This window comes from Felis catus, chromosome D4, assembly GCF_018350175.1.
Source record: "Felis catus isolate Fca126 chromosome D4, F.catus_Fca126_mat1.0, whole genome shotgun sequence".
Taxonomy (NCBI): domain Eukaryota; kingdom Metazoa; phylum Chordata; class Mammalia; order Carnivora; family Felidae; genus Felis; species Felis catus.
This window is the reverse complement of record NC_058380.1, coordinates 28,538,673-28,562,272: the sequence shown is the minus strand read 5'-3', so window position 1 is coordinate 28,562,272 and position 23,600 is coordinate 28,538,673. Positions and strand designations below refer to the sequence as shown.

The following is a 23,600-nucleotide window of genomic DNA, read 5'->3' as shown; positions in this document are numbered from 1 at the left end:
GGGGGGGGAGGCTTTTGCTTTTAATTTTGCATATTTCTGTATGTTTTACATTTCCTCATCTTAGATCACATTTTAAAATTGAAGTAAAATGCACATCAGATAAAATTAACAATTTTAAAGTGCAAAATTCAGTGGCATTTAGTACACGTTCATAATGCTGTGCAACAATGACTGTCAGATTACAGAACATTTCCGTCACCCAAAGGAAAACCCTACACCCATTAAGTAGTCCTTCCCCTCCCCTCTCCCAGCAGGCCCTGGCAACCAGTGATCTGCCTTCTGTATTTATACATTGACCTTGTCCTTACATCTGGCTCCTGTCACTCAGCATAAATGTTTCTGAGATCTATCCATGTTGTGGTATGCATCAGTACCTCATTCCTTTTATGGCTGAATAATACTCCTGTGTATGGATGTACCACCTTTTATTCAACCATTCTTCAGTTGTTGGACATTTCACTTGTTTCCACCTTTGGCTATTGCGAATAATGTTGCTATGAACATTTGTGTGCAAGTTTTTTCTGTATATCTGTTTTCCATTATTTGAGGTATATACTGAGGAGTGGAATTGCTTGGTCATATGGTAATTCTGTTTAATTTTTTGAGATATATTACCTTAAAATTTTTGTTAACAAGAGTGGAAATTACAGTTTTAATCAGTTGGAAGCATTATAGACTCTTTAGTGTCTTCCTCTTTCTTTCTGTATTAAAAAATAGCAATTAAGAGTACTTAATAAAAGAAAGCAACAGTTTCATGCCAACGCCCACCAGGCCAGCCTCTCCTGCTTTCATCTCTGCCGCTGTCTCTTCACAGAGATTTTCTGAGGAAGGGAGGGGGCGCAGATTATTTTCCCTAGTTTCCTTTTAGTCTTTTTAAGAGATCACTGCAAATTTCCACCACAGCCAGGAGGATGCCCACCCCCCTGTGGAGGGTATCCCCATTTGTACAAAATCAAAATCCTTTTGTATATAGGTGGAAATTCTAGAAACCAATTTTGGGTTTCATTGTATCTCTGTTTGTCTTATCAGTCAGAATTGGATACTCCTAACACCATCCAGAATTTTAGTCAAAATAATCGTTGTTTTTATATCAAAAAAAAAAAAAGTCTCTCCCTGGACTCTCAAGTATTTCCTGAGAAAATTATCAAGCATTCACCCTGGTTTCCTCTTGTTAAATGTAGACTAAAGTTTCTGGGGCCAGAACTGACTAATTCCTAGTCTTCAATTTATGAAACTTATAAGGGATTTTATGTAAAAACAAGCAAGCAAAACAAAAACCTCCAAAAGACAAAACAACTCCTATTCTAGGAACAGATGCATATTAAATCTCAAGTTTCATGTCAAAAAACAACTGGTGAATTCTGGAGATTTGCTTTATGTTGGGGAATGTGTACCTTCCTTTGTTGTTGAGAATTCTTAATTTTTAAAAAGAGGAAAAAAGAAGGGTCTCACTTTTGAATCAGTATTGGAATATTGATTAATATGTTGGGCTCAGTATTCCAACATTTCTATGATAAGAGAACGCCGACTTTCTATTTTTAAGAGGGACTAGTCCACTGACCAAATGTTACAGGGTGAGGAGAGATCAGAATAACCTGCTGTCTAGACCATACCACACACATCCCACCTGTTCCATGTATTGGGTGCAAAATTGAGGCAGCTATTTAAGGGGTATTTGACTAACGTTAACCTATTCTGTATCTAACATATACACTTCCCTTTACTTTATTTTTATTTCACTGTCTCCATTCTGAACCCATAGATTAATTTTATGATCTAGTGAAATGTCTACGAAGCTGCCCAGTGCAGCACTTTTTCAAAGGGTGGATAGAAATCCTTTAGTGGGCCATAAAATCCATTTAATGGGTCATTACTAATATGTTTTTTTTTTTTTCTAATGAAATGCATCTAAATAAATGGAATGGGACAGAACAGAATGAATTAGATCAGATCAGAACAGAACAGAATAGATTTGAACAGAAAAGAATGAAAAATATATCTTAGAACACAGTAGACAGGCAGTTTATTTTTGTTTTGGTGGGGCTTGTGCGTGTGTGTGTGTGTGTGTGTGTGTGTGTGCTTGTGCACATATGCTCTGAATTAGATATAAAAAGCATCTGTTATTAATAGCCACAGTCAAAATTCTTCCAAATACTAGCCTAATGGATCTTTCTTATTCTTGGGAAACTGTGTAGATCCCCGTAAACTTCTGCTTCTGCTCTGCTTTGTAAAGTTACAAAGTGTAGTTTTACCTTAGAATAAGTGTCTTTCTTCTAGCCAGAGAAGCTGGGCTGTGAGAAAGGATATGAGAGAAATATATATATTTTTTTAAGATCAGAGAGTATTATTTAGGAGGAGAGAAAGTTAAAATGGAATTGGGAAAGACCTTAAATATCTTGTAAGAGTTCCAGTTTCACTGAGAGGTGAAGGGACTGCACAGTGTCACCTGCCCGATTCCCAGTGAGACTAGAACATAGACCTGACTCTTCCAGCTGGAACCCCCTCTCTGGGTGACACTGAGCCAGGAGGACCTCCCTTACTCCCAACCCCCGGGGTCTGTGCTATCCGGAAACAGGAGGGGAGGAGAGGGTGAAGGGAGAAAGGAGACTTCTTTTTCAAAACAGAATGATCTATTTTCTTTCTTTTTACTTTTGGTGCAAAGGTGAATATTTATTTAAAGCAGAAAAAGAAATCACAACATTTTATAATTTTTAAAAAGCTAATGCTATATTAAACATTATAAAATCTAGAAAAAGAGTACACTATTTTTGTTAATCAACTACCTGACAGATTTTCTCTTGTTAATTTATTTGGTTGCATACTCTCTGTGTCTGCAAATGACAATGCTTTTGTAATACTTTCTATAGAGAGAATTGGAATGATCCATTTTCAATAACACATGGTCATTGCGCATATTCACACAATGCAAGGATGTGAACAACCCTATAATCTCAACTTCTAGAAATCTCTATCAAGATGACACATTCCTAGAAGATGCTTTATGCATATATATACTACATATATATAGTGTATGTATACATACACACATATTTGCATGTAGTATATATACTTGAATGTATGTTTATATATGTATATATTAATATATGCATATACATATTTGTGTTCATAAACAGTCACATGTCTATGCTTGTATATATGAGAATATACTCATTCTGGAGCGCTTTTCTTTCATTCAATATTTTGTGGCCATGTTTTGCTATTGATGTGTGAAGAAGGATAAACTTTCTTTTTTTAAAATTTTTTCAGTGTTTATTTTTGAAAGAGAGAGAGAGAGAGAGAGAGAGAGAGAGAGAGAGTGTGAGTGGGGGGGGAATGGAAAGAGAGAGACACACAGAATCCAAAGCAGGCTTCAGGCTCTGAGCTATCAGCACAGAGTCCAACGTGGGGCTTGAACTCACGAACTATGAGATCATGATCTGAGCCGAAGTTGGACATCCAACCAACTGAGCCACCCAGGCACCCCAAGAAGGATAATCTTTCTAATGAATGAACAGCTGTGCAGCACAATATGTACCCAGAGTATCGTGGATATCCCAGAAGATATTAACCAGCCCCTATGGATGGATACTTCAGTTGTTCCTCTTGTTATAAACAATTCTGTAACGACATATCTTTGTGCATTTATCTTTCTTTTAGTTGAACTATTATTGCCTTAGGATAAATTCCTAGGAGAATTCAGGATAAACTGCTAAGTCAAAAGCTGTGGGTATCTAATATTTGAAATCATGTTGCTAGATTGTCCCCTGGAAAGGTTGTGACATTTATATTTCCATTAATGTTTCATGAGAGTGCTTATTTCCCCCCTTCCCCATCATCAAGCATATTCATCTTTTAAACTTTGCCAATATCTTATGCATTTTAATTTGTGTTCCCTTTCTATTAACATTTTCTCATTTGCTGGCTGGACACTTGTGTTCCTTCCCTGGCTTGTGTGGTCATTCCCTTCACTGGTTTTCCATTCGGGAGCTCATCCTGTGGTAAGATTGACAAGGGGTCCTAGTGTGGTCAAGCCTGTTCACCTGCTGCCGGTCATTCAGGGCTGATGACTTTTTCCGCCTTTGAAACCTCTCTTTCAAAGAGATTTATGGTATTTTTCATGTAGGAGTTTTATTTTTTATTTATTTATTTATTTATTTATTTATTTATTTATTTATTTATTAGTGGTAACATAAATATCTTCCTTCATGGGCTCTCCAGAAGGACTTTTTAAGCATAGAATGGAGCCACTATGAAACATCTCCAAGGTTGGGAGCATGTACATAATTTTAACTTTATCAACCTCACAATTCACATCCTGTGACTTTTGCCCTCAAGATGTCGGATGGTTTGTGCAGGATGACAAAATGCAACCCTCGGAGAGGTACAGGAAACTGCACTTTTGAGAATTTCATTTAGGAAACAAATGAAAGAAAGAAGAAACCTGTCTGAAGTTTCAGTTTGGGGCAGTAAAGGCATGTCCCTGGATCCTGTTCATTGACTGCCACTCGGTCACATGGAATCATGAGCTCTTTCTCCTTGGAGGTGATGAGGACTTCTGGGGATGGCCAAGCTGGCACCACTCCACACCACACAACATTATCCATCACAGGATAATGGCGTCAATAATGACACCCCCAGAATTTGGTGAGAGAGGGTTCACTTGCAAACAAGCTTGTGCTCCTCTTCCAGCTTAAACCAGAATTTACAAACTTGATCTGGAAATTCTTTGACTCTACTGACTGGAGTGTTTGGGCTGTATTAATAGCCACATGAAGTCCAGAACATGGTAATCCTGTTGAGAGACGAAGAATGTCCTAAAGCTTGGGGTAAACACAAGGCCCTGATATTAGGGCATACAAATGGGACTTTCAAATAGAATCATTCCATCTAAAAGCAAATGTAAGTGAGTGACCAGAATCTACATAGGTGGTAGCTCAGCAAACAAATGACTCTCAGAGATTCAGGCCTGAACTTCTGAATTTTGAAAATGCGATCTGTTTTTTTAACAAACAATTTTCCTGGGAAAAACTAGCTGGGGAATATTATCTTTAAAAAAATTTTTTTGAGAGAGACAGAGTGTGAGTGGGGGAGGGGCAGAGAGAAGGAGACACAGATTCTGAAACAGGGTCTGGGCTCCGAGCTGTCAGCACAGAGCCTGACACCTGTCTCGAACTCACGAACCAGTGAGATCATGATCTGAGTTGAAGTCAGCCACTTAAGTGACTGAGCCATCCAGGTGCCCCAGGAATATTATCTTAAGCAAGTAAGTTTTAGCTGTAAAAGATGTTGCCTGTTTATGAAGAATGGACAGAGTCCAGACTCTCATACCAACCAGAGCCAAGTGGCACCTACCTCTGTCAGCCAGGCCCCCAAAGCCAGGACCCAAACAGAGACCCAGTGAGGCAGCATTGTACTGGTTCTTGCCTTAGGCTTCCTTCACTCACCTCGGGAATTTTTTTTTCTGCACATACTTTGAAGTGGCAGCCTCAAAATTCTTGGGACCATAGGACAGAGCAAGGGCTCCCTCACTGACACACTCTAGAAACAAGTCAAACCCCACCTTCTTCATCAATCCCCAGACCTGTCCTCTACTTCTCAGAATGTTTCTGGATATTACAAAAGTTCAGGATATTGGAACCAAATTGTCCTGTACTTAAGAAAAAAAAGGCAAAATTGAAATCACAATTACCCCGAAACCTTATAGAAAGGAAAAAAATTGCATTCTTTCTCTGTCCCTTAAAGTTATAACTCTTATTACCTTCAAAATGCAGCCCATAATCACCTGAGCCTGAAGGGGAAAAAGCGGGGGAGGGGGGAAAGAGGCCTTTTTATAATACAAACTTCAAAAGGGCTTGTCTGGGAGCAAGAATTCCTTTTTCCTCAAAGGTCCTTCTAATTGGACTATGAATCAAATTGACATGGAACAGTTTAACAGAAGAAAATCAAGTAGAATAGCATAAGTATGGGGATACACACAGATACGAAAATTCCAAAGACAGACAAAATAAGGCATATAGGTCATTCTGAACTAAGGAGAAGGAGGTAGGGGACTGGGACTTCAAAGGGAAGGAATGCACTTCACAGGAAAACAAAGAGTAAGTATTTGGTAAAGAAATGTGTGCCCTGCCATATAGATGGGTTACTTAGATAAAAGTTGTCTCTGGTAATAACCTTTATTCTGGAAAGATCCTACAATTTAGATTCCTCTATGTAGTTAAGGGAGAGGCAAAAGTTTCTCTTGAGCCCACAGGGTCTCAGTTGCCTTCAGCTCAAAATAATTCACAGGCAGAAGTGGCTCATTTGGGGCAACTGCCCTCAGCCCCTGCGGGCTCTTGGGCCCAGGCTCTAACACCTCTGAGAAGAAGCCACTATGTCCTAAGAAGTCCATCTTGGGGACAAAAAAAAAAAAAAAACTTTCTCTGTGCCTATGTGATGCAAATTTTCTACTTCCTTCTCTAGAACCCAAGACCCATTCTTTAAAATGCAAATTTTAGGGGGTGCCTGGATGGCTCAGTTGGTGGAGCTCAGATCATGATCTCATAGCTCTTGAGTGAGTTGGAGTCCTGCTTTGAGAGCCCAAGGAGACTGCTTTGGATTCTGTGTCTGCCTCTCTCTCTGCCCCTCCTCTGCTTGCTCTCTCTCTCTCTCTTTCTTATAAATAAACATTTAAAAAAATAAAAAATAAATAAAATGCAAATTTTAGGAAAAAGTTTCTCATCAGAGGAGAAAAAAAGCAGGGGGAGGTATTTGGAAACTGGGCCTATAATGTCCTTTCCATAAATATTAGTAAAAATACTATAATATTTTTAGTTATATCTATGTGTACATATCTGTGTCCATATGTGTGTTGTAAATGTGAGATATTTGCTCTACTTCTAGATGGTATTGCTGAAATTAATTTGTAAAAGAGCTCTATTTAGTTGATTTAAAGGCAAGCACTGTAAAGACTGGGCAATCTAAAAACTCAGAAAGCTAGAAACTAATCCAAATGTTTTCCAAGTTTGTGTGATCTGAAAAATTATTTGATATTAAGGCTAACTTAAGGTTGTTGGTATAAATGACATAGACATGGCTTCAAAGTTATGGCCATTAAAATTAAAACTTTTATTCTGCCTGCGTTCACTGAGAGTTCAAATAAGTTCATGCTATCTCTGTTGCCAAATTTATCAGAAACAAACCTACTTAGAACAATGATTGACTTTGTCTAATGTCTCATGAAGTTTTAGGGTAGTCTAAACAATTGTTAAGAATAGGTAAGTTGAAAAGATGTGAATAAAAAAAGAAGTGTTTAGGTAAATTTTACAAATAGTTTCCTCAAATCCTTTTGGTAACCTAAACCACATTTGGCTAAGTAACGAGTTAGGTTGAATTCATTGAATATCTAGATTATTTCCAAATAAGATAAAATAACAAACCATTAAGCATTGAACATAGGATTATATACTTTTGTCTTATTACTGAGAAATTAATGATAAACTTGGGTCTGTCAGCAAAACATGTTTTGTGCTTTATGAAAAGGTAGTACTATGAAGAAACATCTTTCTAAATTAGAAAATGTATTATAAAATGTATTTGCCAATTTAAGGAATTTCAATGGAACAGTTCACAGTTGCTTACTATTTAGTTTTCACTAGAAACTGAATTTTCTAAGAGTTAAGAATTCTAATAAATGTAATTAGGACTACTAAAAGTAACAAGGGAAACAGCAGTATGCAAAGAAATGAAGACGTGTTTTTGGTAAGAAAAAGATTTAAGGAATAAAACCACATTTTTGTTGAGGGAAACGAAAATAATTTTGCCCTAAAGTGAAGCTAATTATTTACAGAGGGAAAGCTAAGGACAAAATCTAAAGGTAAAAAAGAAAGTTGGGGTGCCTGGGTGGCTCAGTCGGTTAAGCGCTTGACTTCGGCTCTGGTCATGATCTCCAGGTTTGTGACTTCGAGCCCCACATGGAACTCTCTGCTGACAGCCTAGAGCCTGCTTCAGATTCTGTCTTCCCTTCTCTCTGCCCCTCCTCTGCTCGTGCTATGTTTCTGTGTCTCTCAATAATTAATAAATGTTTACAAAAATTTTTAAAAAGTTGTAAAATTTTATGGAAAAAAAACCTTTGGAAAATGATTTTATGAGTGATCAGTAGTAGCTAAGATTAGAATAAATTTATTCAAAATGTGTTTTAACATCAAAAACCCTGAAGCAAAATTAGAATTTGTTTTTTCTCTCTGTTAAAAGAAAGTTTTCTTAGATTATGGGCTCAGGTTTTTATTAGAAATTGTGAACAAAGTTGCTGTTTTTACCTTTAATCCGCTTAGAAAAACAAAGATTCTCAAAAAAAAAAAAAAAAGTGGGGGGGGCGCCTGGGTGGCTCATTTGGTTGGGTGTCCGACTTCGGCTCAGGTCATGATCTCGCGGTCTGTGAGTTCCAGCCCCGCGTGGGGCTCTGTGCTGACAGCTCAGAGCCTGGAGCCCGTTTCACATTCTGTGTCTCCCTCTCTCTCTGACCCTCCCCCGTTCATGCTCTGTCTCTCTCTGTCTCAAAAATAAATAAACGTTAAAAAAAAAAAAAAAAGAAAAACAAAGATTTTCTTTTGTCTTTAGCAAAACTTTGATTATTCAAGAAGACTGAGTCTTAATATTAAGAGCTAAATTTTGTTTACAACTATATAACCTTCTACATTTGCCTTTAAAATCTTTTATTGTCACTTGAGTTAAATAAATAAATATTGTTTCATAATGATCTGTGATCCAATTTAATGAAATGTCAAACCTTTTGATATTTTTTGACATACTTCCTAAAGTCAAATTCTAAAAATAAAGTCTTTTGACCACGATTTAACTGAAATAGTCCAGAGGGCCTATAGAACATTCCAGAAGATTTGGGTGTCCTTATAAAAGAAGATATTACCCTAATTAGGCTTATTTGTTATGCTAAATTATATGAGAAACATTGCCAAATAAGTGATACTAACACTCAAATTACATTTGTGTAGATACAACTTATTAAAATGAGTGTTCTAGAAATTGTGTAAAACTCCTTGGAATCTGGTATGTCTTGGTATGTTTTTACCTAAAAGTGTTGTGTATTACACAACCAAATTTTCTTGTCAACTCCGTTGAGAGAGTGCAAGCTGGGAAGGGGCAGAGAAAGAGGGCGAATCCTAAACAACTTCTGCACTGTTAGCACAGGGTCCAAGTGGGGCTGGAACTCAAGAAACCCTGAGATCATGCCCTGAGCCAAAATCAAGAGTCAGATACTTGGCTGACTGAGCCACCCAGGTGCCCCAATCCTGCTACCTCCAGTTTCTGGAAGCAGCTCTCAAACTACTTTTTGATTATTCTCCCTGCTTTCCAACTTGGAATAATTTGAAACCAAAGCTGCCCTTTTTCTTGAAGCCCAGAAAACTAATACAAACAACTAGATATAAACTTCAGAGAAATCACAACAGCTCATGTATAGACACACTCCATGCCTGTCGCTCTGTGGGCCAGACGTTTGAACTGCTACCAAGTAAAATCTGTCAGACTGCCACTGCCTGTCCTCACTGTATCTGATGGTGTTTCCTCCCTGACATGTAGACTTTTTGACTGGCTGGGTCTAAGAACTCAGAAACTGGTTTATACTTTGATCCAGTAATTAACCACTGTTTTTCTTTTGTTTCTATCACGATGCCTCTGATTTAGTACCTGATTGCTTAAACCATAGCCCTAACTTTGAAAACACCTGCCTCACTGCCTTCTAAAATATTGAACTAAACTGACCTTCTATCATAACTGACTTAAGAGGCTGGGTCAATGAAAAGGAAGGAGGGGCACCTGGGTGGCTCAGTCTGTTAAGCGTCCAACTTTGGCTCAGGGCATGATCTCACTGTCCATGGGTTCAAGACCTGCCTCAAGAGTCTGTGCTGACAGTTTGGAGCTTGTAACTGCTTCCAATTCTCTGTCTCCCTCTCTCTCTGCCTCTCCCCCTCTCAAAAATAAGTAAACGTTAAAAAAGATTTAAAGAAGGAATGACACCAGCTCAACTTTGCATGTGTAAAACTTCTAGGGAAGTTTCAGAGGGGGGACTGTAGGGGTCAAGGCAGGCTGCCCCAAGATGGGCCACTTTGGCATATTGATTATTTTAAATAAACTTATTTAACAGACAGCCTATGCAAGGAAGGGCACTCACTTCCCCCTCTGTTCCCCTAAAGGCAGTAAATATATCTGTCATGTAAAAAGTGCCTTCCCTGTACCAAGAGGTAGACAGAGATGACCAGAGATGGGAAATTTAGAGCCAAGAAGGCTGTTATAAATAGCCCTGTTACTTTTTGCCAATTTACCACCAGCCCCAATTTTTTTCAGAATTACCTACTAATTGAAGCTCCCAGAGTTAAGTTTTTTATTTTTTATCCTGTATTTTTATCCTGACAGATTTATTGTCTTTGTTTACATTACTGCATATGGGATTGGTTGGTAGGGTTAGAACTAAGCAAAAAGTCCATTTATGTCCATTCTCACAGGCAGCAGGTGCTTTGTCTTTTAGCTGAGGTCAGCAACAATTCTGAGAATTTGAGTCAGAAGACAGTCAGTTTCCTTATGGCTTCTGTTCCATTTGAAAGCTAGTCTTCTAGCCTAGCTAAGAAGACTCCATTTTGAATCTTCTTTGACATTAACCACATTGCAGGTGTTCGATAGTTACATGAGGTAGTAGCTACTGTCTTACACCACAGACTACAAAACATACCCATCATCACAGGAAGTTCTATTGGATGGTCCTGCTCTAAAAAATCTGTTTCTGTCTAAAAATTGGCAGCAGTGGGATTCTTAAATCACTGTATTCCCATAAACCAAAGAGGTCAAATGCATTTTTGGATAACAAACTCTTTAAGGACAGGGCCTGGGTTGCTGAGAATGACCTTATAGAACCCCTAAATGCCCTACCTTCTGCAAAGTCTTTAATGTTTTTTGATGATGGTGTTGGCTCCCCAAAGTAGACTCTCTGGCCCCAATTCAAGTATTAGGAATGACCAGGAAATTATTCCAGGGGACTGGAACTAAAGCATAGAGTTCAATGGAGTCCCAAGTGTTCATTCTGCCATATTGGGTACCCCCGGGTCAAGCATGATGAGAGCCTTTCCTTGTCCAGTGGAAAGAGCCACCAGGTTGTACTACACAGAGTGCATAGCCCATTGACTGATATTGCATCCTGGCTACAGGACATTTTTTTTTCAAAGGCTCATCCTCTGAGGTCTGCAGAAGAGGAAAGAGGAACATGGTGTGTTATTGTCTCTGGACAGAACCCTTTGCCAGAGTCGTAGGCTTCAGATCTACTTCAACCACTGAAGGAAGTACAGTTCTCAGGATTTTGAGCTGAAGCTCATGCATCTGGAGGGAATGAGCTGCCATGTTAACAAATGGTTCTACCTGAGCCATTTTGCAAAGGCCATTCTTGGACTTCTCCCTGGTTTCTGAACACATTTGTCTGCATCCTGCCAAGAAATCACCTAAGATGCTAAAACCATAGCCTCTCTTCATAGTTGTAAGCCATGCTCCTTAACTGTTATAACAACCAAGGTCATTAAGCTCTGATTTTGTGCCGTATCTCATTGTACGTACTCACCAGCCCTCCAAGGGAAATATCTTTATCATCTCCATTGTGTAGATGAAACACTCAGAGTCTGAATGTTTAGATAACTCACCCAACATCAAGAGGCCTCAGAGGTGGAGTCAAGCCCAGGCAGCCTGGCCCAGGGCTCTTCCCTGTTCCACATGCTGTACCTTGAACACCTTAGTCCTTGCCTGCCCCTCACCTCCATCTTCATACCCCCCCCCCCACACTGAGCCCATGTCTACAGTTTGGAACGTTTTCTTCAGAAAGCCTCTCCCTTCGCCATGGCAGCAGTGCAGGTATGAGTGAGAATTCAGAGAGACAGGACAGGTGGGGATGCTGAGGAAGGAGCAGCGAACATTCTCAATGGAGGGACAGAGCTGCAACTGACACTCTATTTCAAAACTCACTTTCCCCAATACCTCTTGAAGGTTCCTTTCCCTCCCTACCTCCTTGTGCTCTAAAAGGCAAGTAAATCAAAACTTATGAGTCTGGAAAAATGAGTAGCAAACTTCTGGCCTTGTCTGTCAGGAGCTGAGTTGGGGTCGGGGTGGAGAGGAGTTCTTTCCCCACCTTCATCTGGGCTTCTGACTACACAGCAAAACCTTCAGGGATGGGGGAGAATTCTGGACAAACATTCGGGCAGGCTCTGTACCCTTATATGGCAGATGTGAGGGAGCTTTGAAGGAGAGGTGAACCAGCAGACTTCAGTCAAGTTTTCAAATCAGAAAATGAAAATGGATTCAGCTTCACAGACCAGAGCCCATGGCTATGACATCTGTGACAAGTTGAGGCTCCAAGCTCACGCTTCTTAGCCCACCATACCCAAGGAGTGTAGTGCTCCATGTGCAAGGGTTAAATACAAACTGCTGGCCTCACTGCTTCTGAGTCATTCAAGTTCCTGTGTCTTGTTTGCTAGCACAGCTACCTCAGCTGTTTAATTAGATGCTCTGTTCTGATTTCCTGCTGAGCAGAAAATTCCAGAGAATTACAAAATGATGGAGGTGAACAAAATACCTTTAAAATTTTGAGGACACACTGGTGATTATGTAAATAGGAAACAGAACAATGCCCTTCTCAATAATGTCGTGGAATAAGGGGCCAGTCTACTCTCTGCTAGCAATACCCTAAAAAGTTCATTGTAAAACCTAATCTACCTTTCTTTAAGTGGCATGTTCCCTTTAATAATCTGTTATTTTCACAATGTTGCATTCTTTCTAATAGGTTTTTTTTGGTGCAACTAATTACATTTTTATCTGACTTGGATGTATTCAAAAAATTGGCTTTATTTTCAGATTTCTGAAGAACCAGGCCCCAGAGCAGATTCTTAAAGTGGACCAGCAGCATCAGTATCCCCAGGAATCTTGTCAGGAGCACAAATACTTGTCCCCTCCCCCCACCCCCATCTGGCCAGACCTACAGAATCAGAAACTCTGGGCCTCCAGAGTCAGGATTCCAGGTGATTCTAAGACATGCTACTGTGGGAACCACAGCTCTAAAGCATGAGCTTGAAAGACTCTTTAGAAAAGTGGAAGGTGTTTTTTTAAAAAAAAAATTTTAACGTTTATTTATTATTGAGAAACAGAGAGAGACAGAGCGTGAGCAGGGGAGGGGAAGAGAGAGAGTGGGAGACACAGAATCCAAAGTAGGCTCCAGGCTCTGGTCTGTCAGAACAGAGCCCGATACGGGGCTTGAACTCACGAACCGTGAGATCATTACCTGAGCTGAAGTCAGATGCCTAACCGACTGAGCCACCCAGGTGCCCCAGAAAAGTGGAAGGTTTTTAATTGAAATCTTTAGTCTTCACCATTGATGCTTCTGAAACAGCTCCATTCAACCATCAGAAAGACCACATTTTCTGTGTATGAAACCAGGGTTCCTTCCCACTGATTTCTCCTTGACCGGAGTTCTGTCCTTCCTCTGAGCTATGATCCTGCAGTCTCTGCACAGGGTGGCACCTTCTCCATGGCCCTCTGGCCTCTGGCCCATGGCTGGAGGAGAAGCAATCCTTCCCCCTGGCTTCACTGGCTTTTAATAACAGGTAGAACTCTCTGGTCTTAAGAAATAACCAAAATTACTTTATAAATCCCAAAACTTTCCTCCAGCCACTGCCCTATCTCTGTCTTCATGTAGATCCTGGAGTCTAGGATGCCTGTCTACAGTGACTGTCTTTCATCTCCTGCTACCACCTCAGGCTGCCAGATATGACTCCATCGACTCTATCAGGAGCACACTGTCCAGTTCTTCTGACCCTATCCCTGGGCAGTGTTGGGTCCCTTGGCTACTGTCTCCTTCTTGGCATGGGTCTCTCCTGAGCATATGTCCACTTCTTTTCTGACCTGTGATATTGTGATTTATAAGAAATATGTATTTGCTCATTCAATGACCAAAATATATTTCTAATATTTGTTTGGTCCTTGTCCACAATTTCTGGCTTACAACCCCCTAAACCCTTGGGATTTCCTATGTGTTGAGAGTGAGCGATGTGTCTTTTGTTATGTTAATAAGGTGACTTTTGGAAGGAGCCTAAGGATGGAGGCTAGTTGCCAATAGACTCAGCCATCTGTTTAGAGGGTTGGAACTTTCAGCCTCGCCCTCTGACCAGAAGAGGAGAGGTGAGGGGCTGGATGTTGAATCACTTGCCAATGGCCAATGATTTAGTCAATTGTATTTATGTAATGAAACCTCCTTAAAGCCCCTAAAAGAGTTTTCCAGGTTGATTAGCAAGTGGAGATTTGAGGAAAGCTGGCAGGTCTAGAGAGGGCAGGGGAGCTGTGTGCCCTTTCCCATAGCTTGCCCTGTGCAACCCTTCCATATGCCTATTTCAGAGTTATATTCTTTATTAAAAAACTGTGGTCTAGTCAGTAACTAAAACTGGAAGCTGCCCTAGCAAATTAATTGAACCCAGAGAGGGCATCTTGGGAATCTTTGACTCATAGTCAGTCAGTCAGAAGCCCAGACAAGAGTCGGGGCTTGTGACTGGCACCTGAAGTGGGCAGGAAGGGCAGCCTTGTAGAACTGAGCACTAACCTGGGGGGTCTAATGCTATCTCTGCATAGGGTGTCTTTAACTGAGTTGAATTTTTGGATACCCCACTGGTGTCTGAGAATGGATTGGTGCTGTGTAAGACATTGAAATTGGGTCCAGGAGCCTTTCATGGCCTTCTTTCTAAGTGTCTCCATGTGCCTTCTCATTTGCTTTTACAAACTCCCGTCTTTCCTATCTCAATGGCAGTGCAGGATGCTATGGGGATGCAAACAATGGGAGTTAACTCAGTCTCAGGGCCAAGAGGAAAGGTCATTTAAACACCAACAAACTATCTAGTCAAGTTGATGCTTGAGATGTGGGTTCCTTACCATGATGCTGAACACTGAAGGTACCCTGAGAAGCCATCTAGCACTCTCTGGGTGACCTTCCATCCAATCTAAGCTGGACTCCCCCCGCCCCCCCCCTGCCCCCCCGCTAACCACAAGGCTTCACATACAGAGGCTCCTGACCAGACCTGAGAGTCTGCTTGCCTCATCACTGAACCAGCAAGGAATAAGCACCTAGAGCTCATACTTTTAAATCAAACCCCAAAATATCTAAATCAAAGATGCACCAGGACAACATCAGGCTTAACCCAGGGATTCAAAGTGACTCAACATCAGACAGTCCACTGAAGTCTTGCATTAGAGTAAGGCAACAGTGGTGGGGATGTAGGGGCCAGAATGTGCCATCAGAGGATGCCATGCTCTCCTTTCTTACTGCAGCCTTGGGCAGGCTGGCTTGTACAACCCAATGCAGAGTTCAGGGTGAGTATAATTCAGGACCCAGGATTGTTCCTCAGCTGACCATGGCTTGGTAGCAGTAATAGAAACAGCAGAATTTTAATATGTACTTGACATTTTCAGTCTTCCAAAAGGAAACATCGATTTTCTTTTTCTTTTTTTTTCTTTCTTATTTATTTATTTATTTATTTATTTATTTATTTATTTTAATATATGAAATTTATTGTCAAATTGGTTTCCATACAACACCCGGTGCTCATCCCAAAAGGTGCCCTCTTCAATACCCATCACCCACCCTCTCTTCCCTCCCACCCCCCATCAACCCTCAGTTTGTTCTCAGTTTTTAACAGTCTCTTATGCTTTGGCTCTCTCCCACTCTAACCTCTTTTTTTTTTTTCCTTCCCCTCCCCCATGGGTTCCTGTTAAATTTCTCAGGATCCACATAAGAGTGAAACCATATGGTATCTGTCTTTCTCTGTATGGCTCATTTCACTTAGCATCACACTCTCCAGTTCCATCCACGTTGCTACAAAAGGCCATATTTCATTTTTTCTCATTGCCACGTAGTATTCCATTGTGTATATAAACCACAATTTCTTTATCCATTCATCAGTTGATGGACATTTAGGCTCTTTCCATAATTTAGCTATTGTTGAGAGTGCTGCTATGAACATTGGGGTCGATTTTCTTTTTCTATAAATATTCTGATTTTAACCAATGGGTTTTTAATGCTTATTAGAGACATTATCTGAAATGTGCACCTCAAAGATTCCAACTGAAATCTTCAAAATCTCTTAGGAATACCTTAATTTGGTGAGTGTACAGCACCTGGTCTAAAGACTGCAAAGCCACGAGGAGAAGGTTTTGCTGGAAACAGAGGCGAGAGACAGCACCTTCAGTCATGGTGTGTGTTGCTTTGATGAATGTGGTGAACACTCAGGGGAAGACCCATGCACCATTCATATGCCTCTTTCCTCAAGCTGAGACCCTGGGTCCCTTCAAGTGAAATCCCAAAACAGGGAGCTGGGAAGAGCTTGGGACTCCCCCACTCCATTCTCAGAGGCCACATATCAAAGATTTGGGGACATTGGTGGAATGGTGCCTGAGTGACTGTCCTTCCATAGGCAGGGGATGGAAGAACTTTTGGGATCTCTAGCCTGTGATCAGAGAACCCCTTTCTTCTTGGTTTCTCATTTCTTCCTGATCAGCTTCCCAGGGTAAATGCTTGGGTCTGTCTGAGGGGGAGTCCAGGAGTTCTTTCCATTTTCTAGCATCCCCCAAAGCACAGGGAAGGTGGGACCATTCACTGGTTTTCATTGTACTTTGGGCACATGGACTTCAGCAAGCTCATAGGTACAAAGAACAGACCGGTGGTTGCTAGAAGTGAGGAGTGGGGTGTGGGAGAAATGGGTGAAGGGTATTAAAAGGAAAAAAGAAAAAAAATAATGCTGTCACCTGTTTAATTATTTTGTCCAAATCAACTTTAGTTCAAATTGGTTTAGTTTTGAGAGTGGAAAAAAACATGAAAATAATTCCAATAATATAAATTTTGAAATATTCACTAACACTAGTTTCAATTATTATGGTATACATAGAAAATATAATATTTCATACAAAATACTTATAAAAATAAAATTATTTTATATATTTTAATATATGTGTGTGTGTGTGTGTATATATATATATATATATATATATATATATATATATGCTTTAAAGGAAAATGAAACACTTATAATGGTTACCCAAGCATTAAAAATAATATAAACACAGTAATTATTTCTGTTATATATTCACATAATTTCGCACTTCCTTAGCTATCTTATCTCATAGCTTATCACTGCTATTATTTCTAAGGAATATGTTTTTTCTCAATATTGACTTTGTTTTAATTTTTCATCAGACTTCCTAGAATATTTCTCAAAATTTACATTTTGTAGTCAATAAATTTGAAATTCTTGGTACTCCCAATTGACATTTCTATGAAGAACACAATATTTGAGAAAATATATGGGAAAATATTCTGTCTACGAGTACTGAGGGATGTGTGCTCAGAGCAAATTCTGCTAAATGCAGGATGGTCTGCATTTTATTTTTTCATATGTAAATGTGGAAATATTTGAGCTCAAAACAGATGTAGGTATACATCATCATGATTCCTGGCAAGAGGTGAAAATACCAACATGAGCAGGAGTTTGGAAGAAGTGGATTCCAACCCTCACGGATGATTTTGAGGGGCTCAAGGCTCCAGTGGGAGGAAGACACTGCAGGCGGAGTGGAATGAGCAAGGGAACTAGGATTAGAAGTGGAGCCTGGAAATGGGACTGAATGGCTTCAATCTCATGGTTGAACTTGAACGGATGAGGAGTTGCTTCTTATAGATGAACAAAGAACATGGTTTCTTGAGATGGAAAAGCATCTTGACCTCCTGGTGAAGATGCTGTAAAGACTGTTGTTGAAATGGCAACACAAGATTTAGGATATTACATATCTTGTGTTGATAAAGCAGAGATAGGGTTTGAGAGGACTGACTCTAAAATTGAAAGAAGTTTTACTGTGGGTAAAGTGCTAACAAATAGCATTGCGTGTGGCAGAGGAGTCATTCATGAGAAAAGAGTCAATTGCAGCAAACTTCATTGTCGTCTTATTTTAAGAAACTGCCTCTGCCACCCCAACCTTTAGCATCCACCACCCTGACCATTCAGCAGCCATCAACATTGAAGCAAGACCCTCCACCAGCAGAAAGGTCACACTTGCTGAAAGCTCAGATGATGGGTAGCACTTTGTAGCAATGAAGTATTTTTTAATTAAGGTCTGTACATTATTTTAAAGATCATAAATACTATTGCACATTTAATAGACTATAGTGTAGTGTCAACATGACTTTTATATGCACTGGGAAACCAAAAAGTTCATTTAACTCACTTCGTGATATTGCCTTATTGCAGTGGTCTGGAACTGAAGTGGCAGTATCTCTGTGGATGCCTGTGCTGTCTTTTGCCTCGATTCATAATGACCACCTTCAACATACTTTTACAGTTAAAACTTGTCAGTGAGCTGACTTTATTCTTTTGAATGATGGGTGACCAAATTTCTCGTCTCTCTTCTTTATCTATAAAATGAAAATACACTTATCTGACCTGAGTTGTGAGAAAAACGTCTAAAAAATATAGTTATCACAGTGTTAGACCCACAGTTGATAGCATCTGATCACTAACTGTATTCCAATGTGCCTTTATGACACACGTCCTCCCCATCTTATAATGACATCAATTAACTGGAGGTGGACATCTTTTTCCTTGCTGAATATGCATATACTTGTTTTTGTCAGCTGGACCACTGTGAGCTCATTGTTTTAGTCAAACCAATTAAGGACGATTTGAGGGGGGACATGAGTCCACATGATTGTCTAGAAGTTTTTGTTCTGCTAAAAACAAGATATAATCATCAAGAAAACTTCAGAATAGAAGCCATCAGCTTGGAAAACAAAAGCAAAACAAACAAGATCACAGTGTGCCCGGCTGGTGTGGGCAGGGCCAGTGAGGCCAAACCCCAGGGCTTTAGATGGGTGGCCTTAAAGCCACTGCCCAACATCAGAGATCCCGGAGACTACACCTTCTGACGGCATCTGCACAACTACATGATCAGGTGAGCAACCCGGTGGGGCTGGTATAATCTTTGGGTAAGTACTTGGGAGAATAAATTCAATGATTTTACTCCATCATAGTGATTTTAACATCTAGAAGAAAGGAGGATGGATTTTTAGACAGATATGTCTAATCAGATACTTATCTTTTTTTCCTTCCTAGGTTTTGAAACATGTATCCTTTTGTCTTCCTGATCGCCCTTTGCTTGGGAATAGCCTCAGCTACTATAGAGCTTGATCAAAGTTTAGATGCACAATGGATTCACTGGAAGGCAACACATGGGAAGCAATATGGAATGGTTGGTAACATCCAAACTATCCAGGGGACCCAAAGAGAATGTCCGTGCTGGTGGTAGTTCGTAGCACAGAGTAGCATCTTGAGGCTGCTCTTCCTAAGGCAGTAAGCAGGGCACCGTGACTGTGCACAGTGTGGGCATATGTCCTGCTGTGTGGTTGCTGGAGAACAGCTCCCAGAAGCATCAGGCCATCCCTGGCTATGATTTCTCCTCCCCTCTGTGAGCACATCCACTTGGTGCAGGTCAGTAGGTTTTAAACAGAAATAAAGATGATAAGTCATATGTTTGCCTCTAGAATGAGGGCTGGAGGAAAGCAGTGTGGGAGAAGAATATGAAAATGATTGAACAGCACAATCGAGAACAAAGCCAAGGGAAACACAGCTTCACGATGGCAATGAATGGCTTTGGTGACATGGTGAGTGTGGCACGGATTGCTGAATGTTTTGTTCTCTCTCTCCTCAGTACTTTGCCAAAAAAATCTTAATGCTTGTCAACATTCTACTTTCTTTTCCTTGAAGACCAATGAAGAATTCAGGCACATGATGAATGGCCTTAAAATCGAGAAGGATGAGAAAGGGAAAATGTTTAAAATACCTTTCTTTGCTGATATCTATGTACCTGTGGACAGGAGACAGACACCTGCTGTAAGTCCTGTGAGTATCAAGGATGACTAATCATCAGGTCTCTCTCCAAAAGGAAAGCCAAACCCCCTTGCTATGGTTTCCTGCTGTGGAAACCATATACCATGTTTGCTATATTTTAAAAGAGTTTTCAGATCAATAGACTGCTGTCAGTCTTGCTATTAGTTTTGTAGACTGAGACCTTTATAATTTGTTTCCAGGGTCGGTGTGCTTCTGGCTGGGCTTTTAGTGCAACTGGTGCCCTTGAAGGACAGATGTTCCGGAAAACTGGCAAACGTGTTTCCTTGAGTGTGCAGAACCTCCTGGACTGCTCTTGGCCTCAAGGCAATGAGGGCTGCAATGGTGGTCTAATGAGCAATGCCTTCCAGTATGTTAAGAACAATGGAGGCCTGGACACAGAGGAATCCTATCCATATGTTGCAAGAGTGAGTGGAGCTCCTCACCTGTCACCATTCCAGCTCTGCCCTTAGAGCTGAATGCTTTTGAAGAAAACAGACACCATGTTTAACATTCACATTTCCAATTGTAGACTCTATCTGCAGTCTGTCAGGACTGTCATTAAACGGTAATAGCCTGGCATTTTTCTGGTTAGATGGTTACCACATAGCTGTTTTTATTTCTATGTCACATGGAGATATGCATACCTTTCTATATAGGGTACAGATTTCTCCAAGGTGAAAAACTTCTTATGGACAGGTAGACCACGAGTGTTTCATTGAATCCAGACCAATTAGCTTTGCTTTTTTTTTTTTTAAGTTTATTTATTAATTAATTTTGAGAGCGAGAAAGACAGAGCATGAAAGGGGGAGGAGTAGAGAGAGAGAGAGAGGGAGAGGGAGAGAATCCCAAGCAGGCTCCATGCTCCGTGCAGAGCACGGGGCTTCATCTCACAACTGTGAGATCATGACCTGAGCCGAAATCAAGAGTTGGATACTTAACCGACTGAGCCACCCAGGGCCCCTCACACCAGTTAGTTTTTCAATTTCAAAACAATAAATACCCTTTCACCTCCTGGGTTGCTTCACAACAAACTTGACTTGGAAATCTTTTACCTGTAAGCTGCTTTGAAGTCGTGTTCCCCAGGAAGTGGATGGTTGTAATCAAGTTTCTTTTCCCTTACCATTCAAAGGATGGACCCTGCAAATACAGGCCTGAGCATTCTGCTGCCAATGTCACCGCCTTCGAGAACATCCCTCAGCAGGAGGAGGCCCTTATGATGGCAGTGGCAAATATGGGGCCCATCTCGGCTGCTATAGATGCAAGCCTGGATACCTTCCGCTTCTATAAAGAAGGTAAGCATTTGTCGATGTAGAAATTTAGGTAGAAAAATTGGAAAACCACCCTAAGAAACAGCAAGAGTGACACTTTGGTATGTAGAACTCAATGTAGAATTTAGGGGTGTGTGGACTTAACATAGTTGTTCATTCTGTACATGTAATATTTATGCCTGCTCTTTCCATATGCCATGACTTGACATATCCCCATGAGGATAAGTATATCATAAATATATTTAAATGGCTACATAATTTGATTGGTATGGCTTACTTTACTTTTTTCTAAATATTAAAAATTTTTTTAACGTTTATTTATTTTTGAGACAGAGAGAGACAGAGCATGAACAGGGGAGGGGGAGAGAGAGAGGGAGACACAGAATCTGAAACAGGCTCCAGGCTCTGAGCTGTCAGCACAGAGCCTGACGCGGGGCTTGAACTCATGGACTGTGAGATCATGACCTGAGCCGAAGTCGGACACTTAACGGACCAAGCCTCCCAGGCGCCCCATACTTTTTTCTAAATATTAGACCTTGATAACTTTTAAAGAATTTTGCTACTGAAATTAACAGTGGAAAGTAGCTCGGCTCGAGTAATTTTATGTTCTCTGCTGTTTCCCTAGGTTGACATCCTACAAGTAGAATAATAAGATTTCGGCGGGTGATTTTTTTAATGCCCCTTGACTATTATTTTCAAAAGGGATTGTGACAGTTAGTATTTCTCCTGGTGTGAGATGAGGGCCTAAATCCCCACCCTTTCCCGCTAAACAAAAATATCTAACTTTTAAATCTCATCTGAATTCATACCAATATCACAACTGAATTTTGAAATGCCTCCCCTACTGTGGTTGATAGGCTGGGTTACTATCACATGTCACGTGGGAATCCTCACTCAGCATTGAATATTACTCCCCAGGCATTTATTATGATCCAAAGTGCAGCAGTGAAGACCTGAATCACGGTGTTCTGGTGGTTGGCTATGGCTTTCAAGGAAAAGAATCCGATAACCAAAAATATTGGTTTGTCAAGAACAGGTATGAAAATCCAGGAATACGTACTTTTGAGTTTGAAAAGGGAATGTTTTTTGGAACCAGTGTTTGGACGCAGGTCCGCCAACCCTTGAGCACACTTCTGAAATCCCAGCAGTGTTTACCCCATCTAGGGGGGAGCACAGACATAGTCATATGATGACAACATTAAGATACTGTCTCAGGCTTGCTAGGGTCCTGATATAGTTTTGGTACCACTGTATTTCTAAATTGGAATTTTAAAAAATTTCTATAACACATCTGGGTCCCAAAATTTTCCCTTTCCTGCTCACATTGCAGTTTTGTGAAAGGTCTGGGGATAGAATTCTGTGCTGGGTTAGAACTCAACCATGAACAAGAACGGCCTCTCCCGATTCTTCCTGAATCTGTCCTGGTCTCTGCTGCACTGCTCAGTATCGAGTGTTATTATTCATAAAGATAAACGTGTTTTACCATTTGTAACAATTGGAAAACCCTGTCTTCTTTCAGCTGGGGCGCTGACTGGGGCATGGACGGCTACATAAAAATGGCCAAAGACCGGGACAACCATTGTGGAATCGCCACCATGGCTAGCTTTCCTATCGTGTAAGATCATGGTGATAAAGAAGGCCTTGATTGGCAACAGAATATCTGGAAAATGGATTTTATTTTAAAGTCGATCACATCTTATTGTGTGGGAAAAAACACTTGAATCACCGAAGATCCAAGTCGTGATTGGATTCTGTGACCGTTCACACTAGTGACGAAACTACTTCTTTAATCCCTGCTCTAATCAGTGGTGTGTGGTTAACTTGCTTAATAGCTTTTTAATTTCATGTTTTAAAAGGTTGCATGAAAGTTTTACGTTTTAAAATAAAATTTACTGTCATATGCTGAGGTGTGATTCTGTTTTTAATACATAAACTGCTTTATAGTAAAAAATGCAAAGGTTTTGTGGAGAGGAAGAAATGTCCTTATTTCCTCCAGTATTCCTCCTAATTTCCTTCCTTATTTCCAAGTGGTTTAAGAATTTAATTGAGATGAAATGGGTCAATGGGAGAAAAAAAGCCTCAAAATTTTATTACCAGGCAGGGAGGCCCAGTAATGAGTTTGAACACCACCCCCCCCCCCCACCCAAAAAATGATCAAGTTGGGCGGGGTTTTTTTTTTTTTGGCAGTCTTATATATTTTAGACAAAGACAATAATTTGTGAGGAATTGACAGGAAAAAGAAAAAAGGTGTGTGGGAGTTTTAAATTGCAGGAATTCTAAGTGGAATCTGGGCTGAGGTTGTAGATGAGTAAAAAAGTAACAAGGTTTGTTTCTACAGCTTTTTCAGGTTTGAAGCCCCATCTCTGCTGATAAGGATGTCTCTTTACCTCATAGT

General features: G+C 40.4%; 1 protein-coding gene across 2 annotated transcripts in view; it reads left to right on the top strand.

Moving 5' to 3' along the window:
* The window catches only part of LOC111559124 (procathepsin L-like), a 55,768-nt gene extending 32,657 nt beyond the window's left edge, over positions 1-23,111 (top strand). The window contains exons 1-8 of one of the 2 annotated variants that reach the window (XM_045043283.1): positions 18,880-19,002; positions 19,164-19,299; positions 19,592-19,711; positions 19,815-19,949; positions 20,138-20,362; positions 21,067-21,229; positions 22,124-22,241; positions 22,725-23,111. In XM_045043283.1, coding sequence (XP_044899218.1) covers positions 19,174-19,299; positions 19,592-19,711; positions 19,815-19,949; positions 20,138-20,362; positions 21,067-21,229; positions 22,124-22,241; positions 22,725-22,824 — 987 coding nt within the window. In that variant the 5' untranslated portion in view covers positions 18,880-19,002; positions 19,164-19,173 and the 3' untranslated portion in view covers positions 22,825-23,111. Of the gene's footprint in view, positions 1-18,879; positions 19,003-19,163; positions 19,300-19,591; positions 19,712-19,814; positions 19,950-20,137; positions 20,363-21,066; positions 21,230-22,123; positions 22,242-22,724 lie in introns of those variants that run through there. The other variant, XM_045043284.1, reaches the window with a different exon arrangement.
* Positions 23,112-23,600: the final 489 nt, after the last annotated feature.